This window comes from Arctopsyche grandis, chromosome 5, assembly GCF_051622035.1.
Source record: "Arctopsyche grandis isolate Sample6627 chromosome 5, ASM5162203v2, whole genome shotgun sequence".
In the NCBI taxonomy this organism is placed as follows: Eukaryota; Metazoa; Arthropoda; class Insecta; order Trichoptera; family Hydropsychidae; genus Arctopsyche; species Arctopsyche grandis.
The window spans coordinates 24,430,213-24,454,340 of NC_135359.1; the positions used below are offsets into that span (position 1 = coordinate 24,430,213).

General features: G+C 32.9%; 2 protein-coding genes and 1 non-coding gene across 3 annotated transcripts in view; 1 reads left to right on the forward strand and 2 right to left on the reverse strand.

The window, feature by feature from the left end:
* nolo (ADAMTS-like no long nerve cord) overlaps window positions 1-24,128 on the forward strand; it is a 307,268-nt gene that overhangs the window by 22,277 nt on the left and 260,863 nt on the right. The window contains exon 2 of the mRNA XM_077431662.1: window positions 17,771-17,810. The gene's annotated coding sequence lies outside the window, so the exon portion shown is untranslated. The remainder of the gene's footprint in view (window positions 1-17,770; window positions 17,811-24,128) is intronic.
* Window positions 15,477-18,937, reverse strand: LOC143911946 (uncharacterized). The gene is made up of 3 exons (XM_077431046.1): window positions 18,847-18,937; window positions 15,820-17,515; window positions 15,477-15,675 (listed from the first exon to the last, which is right to left on the reverse strand). The coding sequence occupies exons 1-3, from the start codon at window positions 18,917-18,919 to the stop codon at window positions 15,588-15,590; spliced, it is 1,857 nt and encodes a 618-aa protein (XP_077287172.1). The 5' UTR covers window positions 18,920-18,937; the 3' UTR covers window positions 15,477-15,587.
* TRNAC-GCA (transfer RNA cysteine (anticodon GCA)) lies at window positions 21,633-21,704 on the reverse strand. Its single transcript has one exon. It is a non-coding gene; the product is annotated as a tRNA-Cys (tRNA).

Sequence of the window (24,128 nt, forward strand, 5' to 3'; positions counted from 1 at the left end):
GAACTATAAACAGCTATTTATTTTATGCAAATCTATTTATAGACCAAAATAAAAAATAAAAATAAAAATGGAAATCATCGCGTTTCTTTTTAAAAAGGTTAAGGTTAATAGAAGTTACTAAATCATTTGATAGACTATTCTAAATTTTAACGACTTTGAAAATATGGATTCTCTAATTATTTTGAAGTAAATATATTTTTGAGATTATGACCTCTCTGATGAGTGGTCTTGTTAAATGTAAGGAGGTTAATCATAGGACTGGTAATTTATAATGGTTGGTAATGGTTATTTATACATAAGTTTATCAACTTCAATTAGATCACCTCTAACTCTTCTCGTCTCCTATGTAAGTGGAAAGATTATTTTTTTTCAATCTCACTTCATATGTATTTGATTTATGTTCGGAAGGCATTTTTGTAATTCTTTGTTGGACTTTTTATAAACATACAACCTCCTTTATAAACATACCGGAATCGAGTAAACTACTTGGAAAAGAGTAATGTACATATGAATGGCACACCTTAATTTTCTAATTACGTTCATCCATATAAATAATTTCATCGATATATCAGGACAATTCTATAAAATCGGTAGTATTATTTTATATTACAGTATCGGAACTTGAAAAGTAGATTAATGTTCTTGCATTTTTGTGTGGGAGTTTCCCGCATGGTAGGCAGACAGCAACCTCCATAGATCACGTCTATTTCAGATCAATATATAGCCAGTTAATACCAAGTACCGAATTTTATTGTCTAACATAAAACATTTTTCTCTTTCACGGAATCGTCGATAAACTTATTCGCTTTCGAATTTATTATTATAATTGTCGTATAGTATAACTTTTACTGTGTGTCCTGGTGGAAAAAAAAAAGCCGGGGTAATAAACACATAGCGTGCTATGCGGTGGTCGCCTTTGCTTTGATTATTATTAAAGCCATAACGGCAAGGTTAGTTTAACGGCCGCTTTCAGATCGACACACGCTTTTGCGAACGAAATTCAACACCGGGTGTATAGTGTTGCCATTTTGCATTTTTGGCGACGAGGTAGAGGCGATTTGGGCGCCGAACGAATGAGGGAGAGGAGGCTGGGGTGGGTTTTGCGGGGTTTGGCGAAGAAGAATATCGGAGCTTAGGTGGTGCGCGGGCTTGTACAAATTTCGCGAACAAATATTTTCAATCCATTAACAAGACAAACTGACTCGAGCTTAACAATTAAGGTTGTTTGACGATCGTTAATGTTATATGCCGCGCCGTAAAACGACTGACTACCACGATTATCGTAATCCCGAACGACGAAATGGATTTTTCCGACGGCATTTTCGCGCTTTTCCGACGTCCGCGCGTAATCGATGACGTCGCTCAGATATCTCGAGAATGTTCGCGGGGTCCATACATATTCCCCGAGAGCTGCTGGATTCGCCCGCAAGTTGTTTGTGGGTACTTTCAGTTTCAATGCTGCTATTTAAATCCTATATCTAGTACATATGTAATTTCGAAAGATACTTTGTAACTATCCGTGACGTAATCGAAAAAATGAATATTTAAATAAAATAAAACTATTCAATAAAATTTAATAAAATGTGTACTATTAGATTGGCCATGTTTAAGCAGTTTATATTACAAATACTGAGCGAAGCCGGATAAAAACATTATAAAGGTAATAATAAAAATATTATAAAGGTAATCATGTGTATGCATTCGTGAATTTTTTCTCAAAAATTAGACTAACGATTTTCCAGAAAATTTTCATTCCCTTTTACATACATATAATTATCATCTTGCTGGATGAAGATCTCTCCAACACGCTTCCACTCGACTGTGTTTTGCGCAACTCTCATCCATCTCACCCCACAAATTTTCCTAATTTCGTATACCCATTTTCCCTGGGGTCCTCCTTTTACTCTTTTGTCCGAGGTACTCCATCTTTCTTTGCTTAATGACAGAAACAAGTTCCCTGCCTCTTTCTATCATGCAGAGAACAGCTCCCTTTGTGACTTTTTTGGTCTATGCGATAAACTTTGTTGTCAAAATATGTATACTACTGAAAATACACTTCAGCTATAACGGTAGTTGGTAACAGGTGAGATGGAATATATTCTAAATAGTCGAAATATATTGCAACCGGAAGATTCGCTTCAACTGTATCATATACAAAATATGTCTCTAAAAAAATAATGGGACAAAAATTTAATTTTTGTTTGGTACAAAATCCAGCCGTTATGTATGTACGTATGTATGTACATATGTATGTATGTTGCAATTAAATAATCCCTTTCCTAATCACCTAGTATATAAATTGAAATGGTATTAGTAAAAATCTCAATTTTCTACCAAAATCATAATCTTTCCGCTTCAAAACGCAACCGAAAAACCACTAGGAATAAAAACTTTTCAAAAGCCAACTTCACTTCTTGGCAAATAGTACAAGTGCTTGAAATTATGTATGTATGAATTAGTGTTGTACCCGATGAAATATCATCGCATGGGTGTTGGCATATTAAGTTATTAAATAAAAAAAAAATTGAAAATAAATATGTCGGTTGTGTGGTCGATCCGAACGTGGTCGAGTTTTTTCAAATACCTTTAATATTAATATTAATATTTAATTGTTTAATATGAAAAAAATGGTGAAAACCACCTACCTACCTAGATGTAAACAATACAAAACACAAATAGAAAAATTAATAATTAAATACATTTTCAGTAGATGGCGGTAATTGCTCAAAGACTTAGCGTTGTCTATTTGTCCAGAGGAAACATTGGCAGCAAACAGTATATTTTTCTTCTGTTATTATATTCGTATACGTTTTGTTGGCAGTAGTTTGGCTGTGACGAACATATGTATGTCAAATCGAAACGACTATTATAGTACGGCAAGCGTTATCTCAGACAGATAGAGAGACAGACACACAGAATAGCGATATTATATATTTGATAAAAATAGTACTACATACAATATGTACATTCAAATCGATTATTTCCAGTTAGAATTTTATGATTTATCCGTTCGAGATCTCGTTATGATGGTTTTCAAATCGTTCGTTTTGCATGGGTTTAAAAATACACGTTTTAATTTTCTGCTCGAGTTTGCGAATGGGTCAAGTGTCATACACTCTTACCGTACGTCAATTTGGATTGAAAGCTTATAAAATTCAACAGCATCTGGCCATTATTTACGCAGGATTACGCCCCCGCCCCACCACCTCTCATCCCGATACATCACTTTTAATGACAACCGAAACGGCAGGATGCTGTGACAGGGAGTCTCAGTGTTTTATTATTATTATTATTTTGTTTATTTCCGGGAAAGAAATATTTTTCAAATTTAATTTAACGCTCACGTGTGTGCTTAGGGATTTTCTTCTTTATTAAAAATTTACACGTCGGGCTACCAAAAAACATGGACGGTAGCTACAATGAAAATTGATGGTGCCGCAGAAGAACGTATGTATGTACCTACGCTAGTTGAGTTTTCACACACATTTCATTTTTATAATGGACTACTTGGAGTACTTGCCTCCGGCTGGAAACGGCTTTCGGAATTAAATTTCTAAAAAAACTTTTCAGAAGTTTAGGTTTTTTTACTAATAAATAATTAACAAATGTGGGAATATACACATACTTACATATATACATTCATGCATGTACATACATACATAAGTTTATACAAATTGTCTTCCAGTTTTTTTGCAACCTGTTATCGCCTTTTTCTGATTGAGCTAATTTCACATTTATTTTACCTGTTGACAGGGATCCTCTTTAGTCTTTAAACTTTCATCACACATTCTGAGTACGCGCCTCGGCCAGTTTAGTTGAAATATCTCAATATTTTCGGTAATTTTGTTGATTTTTCGGGATTTTTTTTAAATTGCATGTATCAATATATGTATGTACATATGTATATTTTACACATGTAGAATTAAGTTGCAAGGGGTTCCGAATGATTCGTGATTATTCCGAATGATTCGTGGATTATATCAGACAACGTTTATTGTACGTCAGGCATTCCTACCATAGGGGAAGTGTCTCATACATACATATATGGTTACAAGCTAGATACTACATCACCCATACACACTCTGTACTATGCACCCTGCACATTCAAAACCAAATCCTACATATACATATGTATATATACTATTTTTATTTATTGTCTTGATCTCTATTATACATATACATATGTATGTACTTCCTACATTCCCATTGATATATTCCACTATCGTTGTCTCGTTGAATCTTCTGCTGCTCCTTAAATCTTCTGCTCCTGCTGCTCTTCTATCTGTGTAGGACATTTTCAACTCATTTATAGACACAAGTTTTACGATGTATTTTCAGCAAAAATATTGAAATTACTAATTCATTCATAGGCACAGATTTCATATTTTATTATGTACTAGTGGTTTTACTCGGCTTCACTTGGTTTTTATAATAAAAACTACTTAAACATGACTAATCTAATAGTAGACATTTATTTGATTTTTATTAAATTTATTTGAATTGAAAAAAAAAAATTAATGACAGCCTATCATAAATTACACGCACACAACGAATAGTTTTTTCTACCGGAACTGAAACAGGATTCTGGATCCGGAACTGAGTAAGGAATCGGAATCCAGAACTGAAAAACGAATCTGGAATTGGACAGAATAAAGAACCCGGAACAGGAAATGAAAAAAGAATCCGTATTCGGAACTCAAACAGGAATCCAGAACTAGAAGTGAAAAAAAAATCGGGATCCGGAACTGAAAAACGAATCAAAATCGAAAGCCGTATCGATATCGTCATCGTAGAAACTTTGACGTGTTTTCGATGCTCCAACAAACCTTACAAAGAGTCTTTCGAAATTATATATTAGATTTCCAGCATAAAATTATAAAATTCTTGTTTGATTCATGACTGATAACGTTACACAATGTCAAAGGAAACTTAAATTAGCAAGGGATTTGATAGGTACGTTGAATTTGCTCCTTGACTATTACCGCTGCATCGACAATGACTTAATTGACATCGCCGATTAGTAGTCGGATTATCTACAGTTTCCACGTGTAGCCGTGTAATATTCTCACCATCATAATTATATACAGTCGTATGCATATATCCAAGACATGCACGTGTGAATCCAGCCCAGTGTGAGGTGCGGCCTTAACTTTTACAAATGACAAAAGTGTGCGAGTGCGCGAATCCCTCCCCGTATTTCCCCATTATTACAAAGCGATATGTCCATTTCACGTGTACGCCAGAATTCGCGATGATAAATCACGCAATGTTCATTCCAAATGCTCTACAAACGTTTGCATTAATCATTCCTATCAGATGCAGGCCGGTTTTGGCCATTTGCATTACAATAAAATATTAACAACGCCTTTCCGCAAATCGACGCGCTCGCTTTGCACGCACAACAAGTGTACTCAATAAGTAAACCTTTATCAAAAAAAAAATTTTTTTAGAAATGGCATTGCTTGACTTTGTGGTATAAGTTATATATACGATGAAACAGATTACGAAAATTCCGTATATAGAAAATTCCTAACATAAGAACTTACTATAGAGTATAGAATATACATAATGGCGGTGTTTGCAACTTTCAATATCTGGTTCTTTCGTATCCGCGTTTTACCTCAATAACCAATATACATATTTAGATATAGATATGTAGTAGGTAGATATGTATCATATGTATGTACATACTTTTCCATTTATGTAATATATACATATTATATAAATGGGAGAGATTTTTATTGCGATAAAAAATTATATGGTTGATTTTTGCTTAGCAACAATTTTGATGGAGCACTTGTTAGTTTTGCTTAAATTAAAATATGCTGTAAAATTTTATATAAAGCATATTTTATAAAATAAATTTAAGCATGGGAGACGATGATTCGAGTTTTGTACGATTTTCGTATATTTTATTTTGATTTTTTTAAATCAATTGTATTGATTTCATTTTTAATATGGAACGTATTTAAAGCGGACAGTTAATGTATTGAATTTTTGATTATTGAATGTATAATATAACATATGAGCAGTTATAGCAATAGCCCACGCCCAAGTTCAAGTTATAAGCTTGGATACAACATTTTATAGAAATTGAATAATTGGTTAAAATATCTCATACTTTTGAATTTATATAGATATATATTTAGATGCTAGAAAGTCAATATATCATACGGTTTTCGGTTAGATTTTTCTGAATGTACACATATGTAGCTGTTTCATTTAAACATGCACTACTGGGCACTATTATTATCACCCCTTTCTTCCTTTTTATTCCCTTCAGAGTTTAATGGAGAAGTACTCATTCCAAATACAATTGACACGGCAGACGGTTTAAATTTTTGTCACGATGTAGGAGCAAGTCTTGGAAATCGAATAAGCACTAAAAAGTATTATGTAGTTTAACATTGGAGTTCACGATATTCAGATAAAGCGTGAGCGTATAAACGGAATTGATAAAAGAAAATTGGTGGTAATGTGTAGTGAGTCGTATAATTGTACTTAAGACTTCGTGATTTTGGGATATGTATTTGATTTTTTTCTTTTGTGTCGTTATAAAGCATCAAGATAGAAGAATGCACCACTTTTATATTGTATTTTTATTGATCAAATAATCACTTTATGGCTGCCGGTCTGTCGGATGAGTCTTATTCGGAGTATTTTTTTTATTTTATATCCTTGAGTTCGATTCTCGCCTCTCTTTCTCTATTCTTTCTCATTTTTATTATGCACGTTTTTATGGAACTCAGGTGATTCCGTCGAACCCTGAACCGCGCGATGGGAAGGGCATTAAGATTAGGTAGCGGACCCTTTTTTTCCTTCGACGTTTCACAGGGACCGCGTCGTCTGATAACAATGGAATGTATTAGTTTTGTAAGAGGAGCGAAAAAAAGCGTTTCTTCTTCATTCGCCGCTAAAACGCGATCATTTGTAGATATTTGCGTGTTCGCGTGCTAGCCCCGTCCCGCTCCTCCCCTCGCCGTCCCGGAAAAGCGAAAGAAAAATGAAACAAGATTTCCAATATTTACCGTGCACATGTCTATTCGTAACGTACGTTGTGATATCGATACATGTAGTAGACGAACCGAAAATATTTATTTACATATATATGTATGTACATACACATTCTTCACAATATTGTAGTGGGTATATGTACATATATATATTGAAGTGCTTTCTTCTCGGTTATATGTTCATATGTACATATTAATTATGCTGGGTATATATTTACGATTTTATAAAGTCATTTCGAATGTAATTGTTTGATATTTTGCGATGTATTAACATTATTATGTTAAAATATTCGAGGTAGAATCTTTGGAAGCCATATTCTATCTTGGGCTATTAGTTATTCAATTGTTTTGAACAGATATGTCGGGTAAAATGAGAAAGAATAACGTTGCTCTCAAGTTTTCCGACTGTAGATAAAACTTTTTGACATCCGCAAGACTTCACTCGTTCAAATGCTCGGATAGTTCACTACATAAGGTATATAAGATAAACGAAAGAGTGATGCCAATAGTTCATGGAACGGTTTAATAAATAGTATTTTCTAAAAGTTCATATATACCTAATTGATTAACATTGAACTATTGAGATGGACAAGTTTTATTCATTGAATTATTTTTGATTTTTACTCTTATTACACACATTATATTACATAGCAAGATTTGGGTATTTTAAAATTAAAAATTGATTATGTATTTTCAAATAAGTATTTTTTTGAACTTTCCTAGTTATTTAAAATATTTGATTACACTTTTTTTGCACCGAAAGCGGTATCACCAATAAAATCCTAATTTATTAAAATATCATTATTGCTTCCTTTCTTCATTTCTGATTCGACTAAAGCTTAACGGGAAAGTTGTACATACATACATATGCTTTCAACAGTGTCACGGACTTGAGTTCCACTAGAGTTCCGCTGCTGGCTTTTCCTTAGTCTGTGACTCCGGATCAATTGTTTCTTATCGGAGTTTGCCAATTTTTTTTTGATTTTCATTGAAACGGTTACTGTAAAAATTGGCATCCTCTTTCCTATCTCTTAAGTTATTCAGCTTCTTGAGGTTCGCCATTTGATAATAAAAATGTAGAGATGTGTAAATAGACTTCACTTTGGATATTCGTATGAATTTGTATTTGTATAAATGCTTATGTATATTGATTATATTGAATCTGTTTAACCCTTTGAGTGTTGCCGTCTTTTCTGTTGAAAGCCTGCCACGCTTAAAATTTCGCCAACATTTCCAAATAGAATTATTTAAAAATCCAAAAGAAAGCAAGTATAAAAATTGTAGCTAATCCAAACAAATCCTAGATCACTACCCTAAATAACTACCGCCGAGGATTTCGAGTTTTGTAAAGGTGTGCTTAGACTCTCTAATATATCTTGCAACAATATAAAATAAACAAAAGAAGTCAACTAATGAATGTATTTTTCCAAAACTAGTTCCATCTTCTTCATTTTTGTTAAAATGAAATTAATGCTCACAATTTAAATTCCAAATCACAATCTAAAAAAAATAGCAGTTAGGGATTTCCATCGGGTAATTTTGCTATGGTTATAAATTTAAAAATTCCGGTGTAATCGAGTCTTTATAAACGTTGGCAAATGAATAACATGGATCACACGACCCATGTTCAATGCTACCTTTAGAGGCTTACCAGGTAGCATTCTTGTTTACTTTATACATGCAAAATTTACAGCGCATATCGGCTCATGGACTTGTCAGCAAAACGTCGATTGGCGTTAGTCAGCATTCAAAGGGTTAAATACATTTGTCGCTTCGGAGTGATCTGTAAAGGCGAGTGTACATGTTCGATGAAATAAATAAATAATATGCATACCTACATATTATTTTTAACGAGCCTTGACATACGGCATATCATGAAAATGATTATTAATACAAAGCAGGAACATTTCAAGTATTACACAAGCACCAAGAACCCGTCCATTACGATTGGAAATTGAGCTCAGAATAGCACTTCAACGTAGATATACAATGTTCATACATATGTTACAATTTAATACACATCATTGTGTTCTAAAATTTCTTAAATAGATTCTATTCTGAATGTATGCGATCGTCCAAAATAGATAGGGGATCGTTCGACGTGTACCTACACACACAGATGATCGATCAACGTATTCGTTGCGGACAATCGAAGCGGTATAAGAAGCAATGGATGCTCACTGTGGGGTGTCAGTTTTGAGCTGCTGGGCTATATGAGACCCAGAATCGATTTTCCATTCTCGGTTCGAGCACACTAAATGTCCCCGCGTAATGCAGAGAGGCTTTGCAGGAAGGAGCGGGGCTTAGCTTTATCAGCTGTTCCCGTTAATTTATTACACCTCCAGGATGTTAGAATCGCGTTAGCCGCGGAATCGGCGTAAAACGTTTCCTAAATATAGTATTATCATACGTACGTCCACTATTGGCAAGCCGACCGAATTCTGCATGTGTGAGGAGACCCTCCACCCCCATTGGATTTAAATCCGATGTGCGTGCCGTAATGAACGCTAAAAGGTTTGGGATCGCTATCTGAAAAACTTACGATTTCCACCTGATAATATTGAGCTCGCGTGCTGTGGAAATTCGCGTTTACTTTTCACGCCCCTGACGAGTCGACGTGCAAAATCTATGACGGATCGAATAGATTTTGAGATAAAATAAACAATTTTAAATTGGTGGGTTTTTCTTTTGGCACAAATGCAATTTATTTGATTGAGATTTGTGCTGTAGTTTGCTGGTTTTTTTTAATGGTTTTGAGCGTTGATACAAACTCATTTGTAATATTTTGGGAAATTGTAACTATATATGTAATTTTTTGTGCAATTTATGTTATAACCAGCAACGTGTGCCAGCGATTTTTTGTGCCATTTATATTATAACCAGACTAGTGGCTAGTATATATGCTTTCGAACATAGTGGTACCGGGTTCGAGTTCCCCTGGTTGCTGCTGGCCAGACCATGGTTTGTGACTCCAGGTCAATCGTTTCCTATCAGAGTTTGCCAATTTATTCGATTTTCATCACAACAGTTCCAACAAATTGGCAACCTTTACCCATTTCTCGCAATTTTTGAGTTTTCAGCATCTCGTATTTCGCTGATTCGTTTAAAAATACTGCAAATTTGTTCATAAATGTCTCGCGAATTTCGGGTTTTTCAATATTTTGAAATTTGATGATTTATATAAAAATAAAATGCTTCGAAAATATAAGTTTATCAAAAATGTGTTAAAATTTATCCATAGATCTCTCTATGATGTTTTGTTAAAATTATTCTAAAAATTGTATATCGATGTTGGTAATTGCTCAGGAAGGCGCGTTCGGTTTTACCTGTAAGCCCTTCCTGGTATATTTATATATGTATGTATGTAAAATAAAATAAAATAAATGATAGAATTCAACATTTTATATGTATATATATATATACGTACATATGTGTGTATGTATGAATATGACGTTGTCAGTATGTATGTGATAATTTTGCTTAGAGTTTTTCGCAGAATTTTTCTCCATAAAAATATTTTTCATAAAATGAAAGACATAGCTTAATATTAAATATTCCGTATTTCAAAGAAAATAAGGTTTATATTATTCATGTCGCCAATGCTGCTTTTTACGTCAATTTTCTTGATATTATTGTAGCAATATTTTAACATTTTAAAAATAAAGTTAATCGAAATTTTAAAATTAAAACACACACATTTGACGTTTCGAATGGATTATTTTTAGGAAGTATTAAGTGTGATCGTCAGAAAATTTGACATTGAGATTTTGACTGATATTTATCTAACATCTATAAATAATATCGATATCTACATAAATACATTTTCATGATATCTTTTTTAGTATACATAAACTATTTTAAATTGTGTTTAAATAATATACGAGTACGTATATGTATATTTGTAATACGTATATATAATAATATACTCGAATTTTCGAGAGATAAATACAGTATCTTTTATGTACATTATAAAGACAATAATACATGTTGGTGTGATCTCATTTTTCTGAAATATGTTTTTGATTTTCCATTTAGTAAATATAAATTTTAAAAGTTACAAAATCTGATTCTAGTTTCTTGTTTAATATATTATTCACACATAATTATTATTATACAATTAAAGCTCCCGCGTTTATTTTTGCCTTTCTCGGGAAGGTAATGTCATATATGACTACCGATTTAGTCATTCTTCTCAAGATCCTTTGTAACGTGGTAGTTTTATCTGGGTTATTTAAAGAATGTGAAGTATACATACATATGTATGTATGTGAGTCTTAACGGTTCATCGGTGTTCAATTTGTTTTATGTAAATTTATCTGGTGTGATATCGTAAAAAGTTTTGATCTATTTTAATACGAGCCTGATTTACTGTGTTGATAAATCTATAAGCGTCACATTTATATGTATAGGTATATATGTATAATCAATATAAAATAGATATTTCATCACGATACAGGGCTTGGAAATAGTTGCCAAAGTCGATTATCCTGAGTATTTCCCAGTTGTACGTAGTTCACCACAATATACGCCGTATAACTTATATTATCTGTAAGATGAATTTAATTCTGTCGAGTAAGTATGTTCATTAAATCGGGGCTATATCTATTATACCTATATACTCAGTGAAGCGAAAAACTCTGCACTTAATGAATTAGTTTTGGAATTTGCTATTATGTACTAATCCTCTTTTTAATTTTGTCCGAATACGAAAAGGATTTATTTATTGAGGCTCTTTTTTTGTTAACGTACATTTTTGAAGTAAGACTTCTATGGAGAGGATAATACATATTATAAGTTCGATTTATAGGACTAGCCGTGTAATGAAATATTGCTTCACCAAATATATATACATACATATAATACTTAACTTGTGACTAGTGTTCCTTCTCGAGAATTTCTAGAAAAAAATGCCAAATTGAGAATTCTCATTTCTCGAGAAATTTTATTAAACATTTTTTATTATTCAAAAATATTTTTTTTTAATATGTTCAAAAAGTTTACTCATTAACTTATTTAAAGTTACATTAGAAAGGGTGGGTTTATACCTAATGTGCATACTTCTTAAAAGGGGTCTGGGAATGATTTCTAGCTTTCTAACATGCCTTATCTTGTTCTTTTCTTATCTTATTTTGACCTGGACATTTTAAACGCGTCAATCTTTAGAAATACTCAATTATCCTCTGAATGCATTGAATACTTCGTAATTTTTGACCTGACTTTTTTTCTATTACTATGTGTTTATTTTTATTACTCTACCCGACCTTTTCGGCCCGGCGTTTCTTTGCTTTGGTGATTATAGAAACCTCTACGATACGAAAAAATAAGACGTGGGAATCGGTAAAATGCAAATAGTTTTAAGAATATGTTTAATTTTTGGTAAACCAAAAAGGTTTACTTTTAATGTTGTTTTTGTAAAATAGCAACGGTTATTAATGGAGAAAGAATTTAGTATATTTTAATCGATGGGTAATAGGACAGATGGTTTGCAGTGCTTATGTATTTGAAGCCTTGTTGTCAATTACACAAACGTCAACTTTATACATACATATGGTTATGCACATATGTATAGTACATGTCTGTACAGAGGTTGCCATAGGTGTCGCCTTAGGGCAATCTCGTATTATAATTTTTACTTTATCTATGTACGTAGTAACAATAGATGAAGTTTTGTGATCATGCGAAAATTCGAACTCGAGATTTTGACTGATTCGAACTCAGAATCGATTATTGATCACGTTTTCATGATCTAGAAAAAATGTGTGTGTGTGTCTGTGTGTCTGTGTGTTTTGGGGATTTTTTGAACACCGTTAGTCGTATCGAACCATAACTTGGTATCGGGTACTAAATTTCTTATAGACATCACGAAAATTTTTTTCAAATTTTTAAGTTGACCGGAAATAGTACCTCCCCTTATAGGTGTCCTCTTTTTTTATTTATAAAATTGAAATTATATATAACATATTTCATACTTTAGTTATTGGTAAGGCCATTAATGCATTTCTAAAAAACGAATAAGAATTGTATACATTAATTGAAAATTACCTTTAAATCAACAATCTTTTTTTAATATAATGTGTATTTCGATTTCGATTAATGAAGTTTTACTTCTGTAGTGTGTAAAATGAAATAAACGGTTAATTTTTATTTGTTATATTATATATAGAAATTGTTTGCGATAAGAAATTAGTGTGTGAATACTTTTTGATAGTTTATCGAACATTTGAATTTAAGTCACCTTGAAGCGTGATTTGTTTTCGTCACGAATGGGTCAACATACAAGTAATGTGTTTTTTGTTTTATTTTTGTTATTTTGTAATATTGTTAATGAATCATTAGTGAAAATAGCCGTTCGGTGATAGTTTAATATTGTACTCGTAATTGTAAATAAAATCGGGTCACATAGATAAACTCGTCGCGCTCGGCGCGTTTGTCAGCCGCGCTCACATTATCGGCGATTGTGAATCTGTGTTTCCCGTCGAGTATCGCGACCGCCGGATTAAAGAGTCGTAAATTTTATTTTATTGTTTCTCGATAAGGGCGCGTAATTCGAAGAAAGTTTTAATATGCAAAAGTCGCCGAATCTGGCCGCGGCCGCCTCCCGAGAGGGCGGTCGTCCCGCATTAAAAAGGGGATGTTCTTCTGTAAATCTGCGTAATTAGTGGATTTTTTAAATAATAAATTTTCCTTATCGCCACCGTATAGGCCTAGAGGCCACTGAGCGTAATACGAAACCTTTTTGTTTGAAATGGTTATTACCTTTTTTCCCCTGGCATTAAATTTAAGTGGCACCCGGGATGCTCCAGAGTAAATAAAATTTCTTGATATATTGAGGAGCAAGAGGTCATCTTAATTTTCTATCAATTATTAATGTTTAGTCGGTATGGCGTATTTTCCAAAATGCTAGAAAAAGTCCAATGCATTCAAAGAAGTATGAATCACCGTATGCTCGGCATATCGAGGAGAGATAGGAAACGGAATACGTGGGTGAGAAGGATGACAAGGCCAGGGTCGGCTCAAAGGGGCAGCAGACTAGACACGTGCCTAGGGACGCCCTTATTTTTTTCTTTTTTTGATTATAAAATTGAAAAAAAATATTGAAAAAATATGTATATTTTATATTTAACTTATTATTATTATTGGTTTTTTAAAGTTTGGACCATTGTGGCATTACAGGAATTCCTAATGCGCCACAATGGTCAGTAATATTATATACCAGAAAAGAAACAAAGTAATAACTAAACAGAAATTAATAAATTAATTAAATTTTAAGCAATTTAGTTAATTAAATTTTTCTACTAAATTAAATACTGATTATAAAATATTATAATTTACGAGGAATGTAGGAAGTTTACTGTAAAATATCAACGACTCGCGAATAAAAATTGTCATAAAATGAACTGTCGTTAATTGTATTTTAATAAAATACTGCTGAAATGTGACGTTTGACAAAATGTATACATATGTATATCAGGGATGGATTTTTTTCACAAAATTAAATATCTCGACTAATCATATTCCAGTGAAGAAATGTCAGTCGATTAAATTCTTCAATTCATTGTTGAATATGAATTAATATCTTCATTTTTGAATTTATTCATTGCAATCCGTATTTTTCTAACTTTACCTGTTTCTGTGACGAGCGCGGAAGTAGCTTTTCTATACTGAAGTAAATAAAAACCAGTTTAAGATCGTCTATGAATCAAAAAGGATTAGAAGGTATCCATTGAATGAGACCATTTAAAACTACTCGACATGAGAGAATTGATTGCAAATTTTGTACCAGCAAAAACCAGAAAAACTATTTTGAATTAAAATTTATAAATTTAATTTAATGTTTTATCTTAATATGTTTTTCTTCAACTTATGTGCCGTAGATCCTTGGGCCAGGCCTGGACAAAGGTAGTAAAAGAATGTCTTGTAATGAATAAAAGTGGGTATCTAAAATATGTGTGTACAATCTATATATGTATATGTACAAATGTATCATCATCATCTACAGCCACTCACCATATACTGCTGGATGGTGAAGGCCTCTCCAAAACACTTCCACTCGTCCACACGTTTTGCGCAACTCTCATCCATCTCACCCCACATATTTTCCTAATTTCGTCTACCCAGCTTCCCTGCGGTCTTCCTTTCACCCTTTGAACTCTCTCGAGTACCATTCTAGTACTTCTTTTGTCCACTTTTCGTCCATTCTTTTGGCCACGTGGCCCATTACCATCTTAATCTCTTTACTCTATCCACTATGTTCACTACCCTTGTCATACTTCTCACTCACGTATTCCGCTTCCTGTTTTTCCTCATTATGCCGAACATACAGCGTTCCATACTTCTTTGAGTCGTACAAATGTAACGTAAGATTATATACAAAAAATATTAATCAACATCATTGTATTCTGAAAGATTTATTAGATATGTACATACTTATATAATGTTTCGTTTTAAATTCGCTCAGGAACTTTCGTTGAAATTTTCCCTCAACAATATCTAATTATAATTTAAGTTTATTAAAAGTACAGTAAAAAAATATATAAAACATTCGAATGTATTTATGACTATACAATGTATTGACTAATCAATCTTTTGAGGGCAACATTCTGGATAGCGTTGATTGGGATCGCCGTTCTTGAAATAGCCAGGCTCCAGTTGGAGTGGACATCTGAAAATGAGAATGATAACAATAAATCGAAATAGGTACGTGTGGTGGAAACGTTTGTGCGATATCGTTTCCGTTATGGGCAGGGCGAGAGGATTGAATCGATAGATTTATATATTATATCAGGTTTACGGTTTGACGACTTACCCTTTCACAGTCATGAACGTTTTCGTTCTCGGGGACCTTTTTCGTCTCATCAGATGCGGATGATGGTGTACTCCGGGCAGCCTCCTCAGGACGTTTCTGAACTTGGGCTGGAGCAGTACGGATGACAATAAGGGATTCAAGTTCGGAGATCGGTAGGGCTTAGCGGGCATGGGCACGCCGAACTGTCCCAGCTTAGAATTGAGCCAGTCATATTTACCGGGGGTGATTTCACTGCCGGGATGTCTTGAACTCGTTAAATACACGTCTTTATCGTGGGCCGCGTCGAAAGGGTTGGCCCTCCACTGGATCGTCTCTTTGGGGTGTCTGTAATCCGCCCAGTTTTGCAACTCCTCCAGCGCGCCTTCCTTATCGAAATCCTTCCCGGTCGTTTTAAACTCGGGAGTGTTTGCGTTCTGAGACTTTTCTTCTTCTTCGCCGTTCACAATGGCTTCTTTTTGTTTCGCTAAATCCTCTCTGTTTTGTGTGTCCCGATTATGTTCCGGAACTTCTTCCTCGGTGGTCGCTTCGGTCGCTACAGGCCGTTTGTCTGGAAATCTCTCATAATAAACACTGTAAAAGTGTTTTGTGTCTTCGACTGTCGGTTTTGGAGAGTACGCTGTCGAATTCGGATATTTTGATATGAAATCGTGATAGAATGTGTGGTATTCCGTTTCGTAATCGGACGTGTTGCTATTTTTGACTTCATCTTTTGGAACAGTTTGCACTTGTGGCTGGGGGTGGGTATCTATTTTGGGAGCTTGCTTTGTTTGATCGTCGTGGTGATGGTGGTGGTGTTTGTCTTTATCGGGCTGATTTGCTTGGGATTGATTTTCTGATTGTTCAACGTTGACGTGGGGAGATTCTGTTGGGGTTTTAAGTTTTGGTCCATCCACGCTGTAATATTCAGGATAGTTTTCCGCCATATAAGCGCACCAATAGTTGTAATAATCTTGTTCGGAATAGTATTGTGTGTGGTTTGATTCGTAACTTTCAGGATCGATGTATCCCGTATAGCTATTTTCGATATTCGAAGGACTCGTTTCGGCATCGGAAGTCTGTTTATAATGATCGTATTGATAATTATAATAAGGATATTGCGAGTAGTATTCGCTCAAGTATTGGTTGTAGTCTTTGTACATGGCTGCCGTCATTTCTTCGTTGTGGACTTGAGGCGGGTTCGAATCAGATTGGATATGATTTTCTCCGTTGCTTTGATGGTTGTAATTTTTTTGCTCTTTGCAGAAATTGTCCGTGTTTGTAATTGGGAGTTTTTTGTATTCCTTTTCGATTTGATTTGCATTTTTCCGCGTGCCGTCGTCCCTGCGCTTCAACTCGGATTCTGCTTTTTTAATAGATTCGCCGAGATCTGAAGCTATCTTATACAGTTCATAAAGCTTTCCAAATTCATTTTCATCCCAGTCTGAATCGGAAATCTCGTGACTTTGTCTATTCTCTTTCTCCACCGAGCCGAAGTCCTCTGAACCGTTCTCGAGTATTTCTTTATCGTCTTCTTTTTCTTTGTCCTCTTTTTCTTCGCCTTCATTTATGTACGGCACAATTTTGGGCACTTTTTTAAAGTTTCCATTTTCCTCGTAGACGGTCGCATGGCAGGTGTAAGTGCCGCAAAATGTCGTAGAAGGCCACGTGCTATTTATCGGATAGTGCAGGCCGGTCTGGGGATCCTCGCAATACAACGCTGAAAAATTGAACGTTTTCATAAATAAGTGCGAAACTAAGATTGTGACCGAGTTTTGCATATTAAATTTCTCACGGCGAGAAATGCTCTTCGAAATGACAAATTCAACGTAAGAGTTAAATACGAGCTTAGGAACTCGCTCAAAACCCTTGACACCCGATACGCGTTTCTGCGTTGAAATTCAAACATTACGCATTCAGAGCAACTACAATATAAATTTATGGTAGTTATTAATACGCGTCTGTTTATTTACAGGTGGCGGAGTCCGTTTTCATGAATACATAACCGTTTACAGGTAAGAATTTCTCAATTTTATTTTATGACTTTTCGCACATTTCATACCGGCACACACGTACGTATTATACGAGTCCATTTCAAAGTATTCGCTGAAACATTCTTATTATATATGTACTTTGGTTTACTGCTTGAGGGAAGAATTTTAGTTTAAAAAGTTTTATTCGATTTTGCGTATGATAATCCAAAGAATGTGGAAGATTCGCTCAGTTTATTATATAGGTAGTACTGTATTTGAGTTACTTGTAATTCTCTTGTCCGTATTTTATTTGAAAGAAATTTAATCGATTTTTACATATAAATTTACGTATATATTATATTCAGTATAATATTTCAATTTAGAATAAAAATTGTTGAAAAATAGTGCGATTCATTATTTGTTATTTTTAGGTGACTAAATTTTTGTCAGTCAGTCGGCTGCTTTTAAATTAAATGATCAGTATGTGAATAAGTTTTTTTCAGTTAATTTACCAGTTTGGTCAGTAAATTCTTGATTAGATTCTACAAAATATCCATTCTACATATTATACAAGTGGCTTTAAAATCATTTTATTGTGCTTAGTTGTATATTAAAATATGTCTGACGATATAAACTGACCGCTTAATTAAAATACTGACCAATTGATATATCTGAATGCTGAATGTTAATTTGTGAGCATGACCAAAAGTATTTGGAGCTAATATATGTAGGTTTTATTTAAAACAATTAAAATTTTAAAATCTATTTGATTTTGATTTTTTTTAAATGCTTTTTATTGTAACTAAATTGTATTCACAATATGAACATCTAATAACCATAATAAATCTATTTATATATTTTAAAAACAGAGGCTTTAAAAGATAAATGTGAAGTTTATAAAAAAAATTAACTGCAGCTATGTATGGTTGTGAATTTATGATTCTGAATACATCTTCAACTAGTTTTGAAAATCGATATGGATTTAAGTTTGGATATTATTAAAGAAAAGGAATGAATGAATGAAGTTCATAAATTGTTTTCAGAATCAGAATATTAAGAAAATCAAAATTACACTTACATTCATCAGCATACGTTGAAAAGATAGTCACCCAACACAGGAAAAATATAAACGTTATTTTTTTCATTTTCATACCGTCTTTAAAATAACTAAAACGTTAAATGATAGAAATTTCATCCGAGCCTATATTTTATATAGCGAACATTTTGCTGATAGTAATTTTCCAAGAGTAAATAAATGCAATTCCGTAGCATGCATTAAAAAAAAAACATTCAAAACAATGCATTTTATTGTCACGACTAAGCTACATACATACATATTTCTCCAATGAGCACGTATGTAAATCACACTTCCCATTCAAAACAAATTAGTCACTAAACGTGTTTTTAAACGATACGTGATATGATTTATTTCATTGTACTTTATTACGACCATTGTATCGTTGTGTATTAATTTTTATTTTTAATAGGTTTTGACCTATATATAATTACACGGATCATCGGGTCTACGCGGGGCGCTGGACCCCCTCCCGCTACGAGATAATTAAACGCATTTAAATAATATGAGTTATTGGAAGTTTATCCCGCAATTGTCCAGATACGATCTTATTAAGGGACGCCCCAGAACGCCTCGAGACGGGTTAAATGGGGTTAAGAGCGGCTCTGGCACCGACAAACGCAATAATCTCAACAGGACCTATCGGGCTAATTGTGTTGTTTTCGTTTGTTTTAAACATACATACATACGAAGTTGTGGAAGGAAACTGGCCCTTTAGATAGGGACTATTTGGCTGAGCGATTTGTCGAAAGTGCGCCTATTTCGGATGAGGCTCTTCGGATTGATCGGTTAAGTATGTATTGTGGTTTTGTTGTGTTCATTGTGTTGGGATTATTTTAAAAATTGCCTCGTTTAATAACCGGGGGGATTTTGATTTTCGAAATTGTGCTCGTTCGTCATAAGCTGCTGATGAATTTATGTATGCCTATATGTACATACGTACATACATATATGCTCGTATCTATCAAAATTGACCATTGTTGGAATAATGAAGCTCGTGCGATCGTATCAACGAGCGTTGGAATTTGGGTTGTATTGATTATAATTTGATTTAACCGCGTTTATCGTCCCTCAAATTTCATTTAGAAAATTGTATCCATATTAATTTAATCATTTATTTAAATTATTATTGGATTTTTGTGCATTTAAATTAAATGGTTTTTTATTTTATATGCACGGCTCATTTTTCGGGTTGATGCACATACACTGGTTTCATTTCGCGATGCTATATTTTAAAAATTCTATTGGGTAGGTTTTAAATACATATACATATGTATGTACATATAAAAAGCAAATACGCACTAGGATTGTGTAAGTTACCAATTGTTGTGAATATTTTATACTAGTGGTTTTACCCGGCTTCACTCGGTATTTGTAATATGAACAGCTTAAACATGGCTAATCTGATAGTAAACATTCATTTGTTTTTTTATTAAATTTATTTGAATCTGGAATTCGGATCCGGAACTGAACCAGGGATCCGCATCTGGAACATAAAAAGGAATCCTGATCCGGAACTGAAAAAGGAATCGGGATCTAAATTGAAAACGGAATCGAAAGCGATATCGATATCGTCGTCATAGAAAATTAATTTTTTTCCATAACGCCACGGATTCTGCGACCCAAAACTTACAAAGTGTCCTTCGACATTAAATATTAAGATATTGAGTTAGTACATTAATGAAGATCTTTTCGAGTAAATAATATATGCTCTTTTTACAAGTGTGAATTAAGATAATAAATACGCCTTTATAAGATATAAAGATGTGGTATATTATATTATTTATTAAATATGGTTTATTATATATAGTTTATTAAATTATATACTATATTATTTATTTTTGCAGTTAAAATTTATATGAGAGTAGTTTAATCGTTTTTAGTTTGAACGTAATAAAAAGAGGAATTGTTTTGGCATGAAATAATGTAATTACAATAAATTATAAATAAATTTTGATAGGATCAATATTTTCAAAGTAATACCTCATTAGTTATAATAAATTATAAACACCAATAGAAGGAATTGTACATATGTGATATTTTATTGTCAATGTATGTAGGTATAACAAGTATAGGTTTCAAGATAAGACGGGGCCCAAAATGGAATAAACAAAAATAAATTGCTATTTAATTTTTGATTTAAGATATGTACATGTGTAGGTATTTATGTATGTATATACATACATACATATATACAGTTGGAAAAAAATATCTACTGCGAATTTTTTGTTGTATAATTTTCTAAAAATTTCAATCAAATATTATAATATCATTAAATTATGATAAAATTTGTGTATTTGTTGTATTATTTTTTCATAAAGAGAAGACGAAAGCTAGTTAAGGAATTGAACACTGTATTTTTTATTTTATTTTTATTTTATTAATTGAAAAATCAACAGACAGGATGTACATAGATATGTATAAAAAAAACAAATAGTAAATAAATAATAAATGTAACATCCGATAATAATAAAACATGTATAATACAATACATGTGCGTGGGTATTATTTTGTTATAAAATTTTAAAGTCACTCGTTATTAGGTTTTTTCTTTTACTGTTTTACATTTTAACCTTATTATATTTTAATAATTTACTGAAAATTATTACATTTTAATATTAAAATATTTTTTCGTTTAAAATGTCAATCTGATGTAAATGTAAAAGTAATTGGGTTCAGTCTATGTATATATTTTTTAATAAAAGTCAAGTCAAAAAAATTTGGCAAGGATAAATTCATATAATGAACGAATTGATCAGCTTTTAAATGAATAAAAAAGGATTATTTTAAGGGGACACCCGGGTTTGAACCGGGGACCTCTCGATCTGCAGTCGAATGCTCTACCACTGAGCTATATCCCCTCATAACTACCAGTATGCAATACTGGCTCATCGACTAATACAATGCCGCATTTCCATACGACCTCGCACACAATAAATGCTGAGTCTACATATGTATGTAGAATAGCAATAAATAACGCTGATTAGGCGAAACACCTATATAAACAATTACAATTAAGAAACACGAATACTTACACGGACAACAATACGGCTGAGATATTTATTGTATTATTTTGCGGCACAAAAATCGTGTATACCGCGAGGAGACCTTAAAAACGATGACAATCAAATTTAGAATATTGTGCGCAATAGTTGACATTTTCATTGTGGAAATGTCATAGAGTTAAATGGTTTGTTAACAGAGTTAACCTATTTTTCGTCTGCCTTGTGCGAAGTCAGGTTATTAAAGATGACTATAATAAGTGTTCCCACATTTATAACGAAACTGTGAAAGTTTTATTTTTTTTATTTTTATGGAAGTGTTCTTTTTATTCTTCTTTATAGTATACGCCTACAAGAAGCGATACAGGTTACGCTATTGATCAACCGTAAACTAGGGTCGGTTAAATTGAGCATCTAACTAACAACAGATTTCCCATATGAATTAGCTCAATACGAACCGGTTGCGGGTAACTCGAGTTATGTCCGTATGATTTATAGTTATTTGATAACGTTAATTGATAGTTGACACTAAACAAGAATCAATTTGTTCACCGTTCATTATGGAAGGGTTTCCGAATGAATTTGTATACAAAGTGCCGGCCAGCAAGTATAAAGTATGCTCTACATACAAGAAATTTCTAATATATTTGAATTTATTATTAAAGCATCATTGTAATATAGTTATTGATTCGAATGTATACAAATATTATAATTTAGTTTGAGTTTTTTCTTTATAAAGCCAACAATATAGCTAGGTGGTTGCGTTAATGCTGATCACCACGAGGTTCCCGGGTTGAAGTCCTGGGTTGATCTAGATTGAAAAGAATTTATTCGGAGTATTTCTGCAGTGCTGCTGGCCAGTCTTGGATGTTTGTGACTCCAAGTCGATTTTTTCTCTATCGGAGTTTGCCAATTTATCTGATTTAATTGTTAAAATGGCTCCTCATCAAATTGGCAAACCCATCCTACCTACTATTTGTCACCAATATTTGAATATGATTTCAAATTTATAATCTGCTAATGTTGTACCCGATGACATATCTATGTATCATCGCATGGGTGTTGGCATATTAAGTTATTAAAAAAAAAATAAATAGAAATGTGTCGGTTCGATTGGCACGCCGATGCATTTTTTTACAATAATTTTTAAATATATTTATATTTTATTGTTTAAAAAAAAGGTAAAAACTACCTACCTACCTATGTATGTACATGTAAACAATATAAAACACCAATAAAAAAATAATTAATTAAATAATTTTTCAATAGATGGCGGTAAATTATCTGCCAAGAGGAAACATTGGTAGTAAATAGTATATATATAGAAGTTTTTTTTCTTTTGTTATTGTATTCGTATATACGTTTTGGCAGTGGTTTAGCTATGACGTACATATGTACATATGTTGAATCGAAACGACTATTATTACACAGGCCCACAGACAGAATAGCGATATTATGTATATGATGATAAATGTATATGTACAAGTACAAGTCTAATACGATATGTGTCGTTTAGGGGTAGAATCCGTAATAGCATCTGCTAAAATATAAATTTAAATTAATACGAAATAAATAAAGAAAGTCGATTCATTTCATCCGTTAATTTTTTCACATCTGATTTTTGGATGAATGTTACATATATAACTAATTCTATACTCCATAAAGCTACATACTATAGCAGGGGTATAATTTTATATTTTTAGAGCGAGGATCAAATAGGATGATTTTAAGTTAGATATACCGGTGATATTATTTACATTTTTTTTTTGGAAATTTTAGAAATTTATTGGAGTCCGTTTGTCGGTTATGGTTCACGTCGAGAATCTTACGATTTCTGATTCGTTTGAGATTCAAAAGACGGCCGTGGTTCATAATCTCACAATGTTTAAGAACCCCGTTCTATTTGTTTATGCATGTAATACATACATATGTATTTATGTACATATTTATGTGTAATGTATATATTTATACAATATGTATGTGTAAATGAGCATCATCGTCTCATCATATGCAACACATTATTTTTACGTTTTGGATAAAATAATTCAATTTTAACTCACACATTTCTCTCATTTCGTCAAACTGATATACATATGTATGTAATTGTTACCTACATATGTACATACCTTTTGCAAATTTAATATTGGTTATAAAGTTCACATTCCGTTTAAGCTGTCAGTCAAATGTCTTAGTAAGACAAGTCTTACTCATGTATGTTTTTCAAAGTATTAGAATTCATCCAAACTACTAATATTAAATTAATTTGCCATAATTATAATTATT

Coding starts and splice junctions, on each gene's coding strand:
- LOC143911946 (XM_077431046.1), bottom strand. CDS start 18,919: ATGAAAATGAAAAAAATAACGTTTATATTTTTCCTGTGTTGGGTGACT. Junction 17,516..18,846: donor TTCAACGTATGCTGATGAAT/GTAAGTGTAATT, acceptor TCAATTTTTCAG/CGTTGTATTGCGAGGATCCC. Junction 15,676..15,819: donor ACGTTCATGACTGTGAAAGG/GTAAGTCGTCAA, acceptor TCTCATTTTCAG/ATGTCCACTCCAACTGGAGC.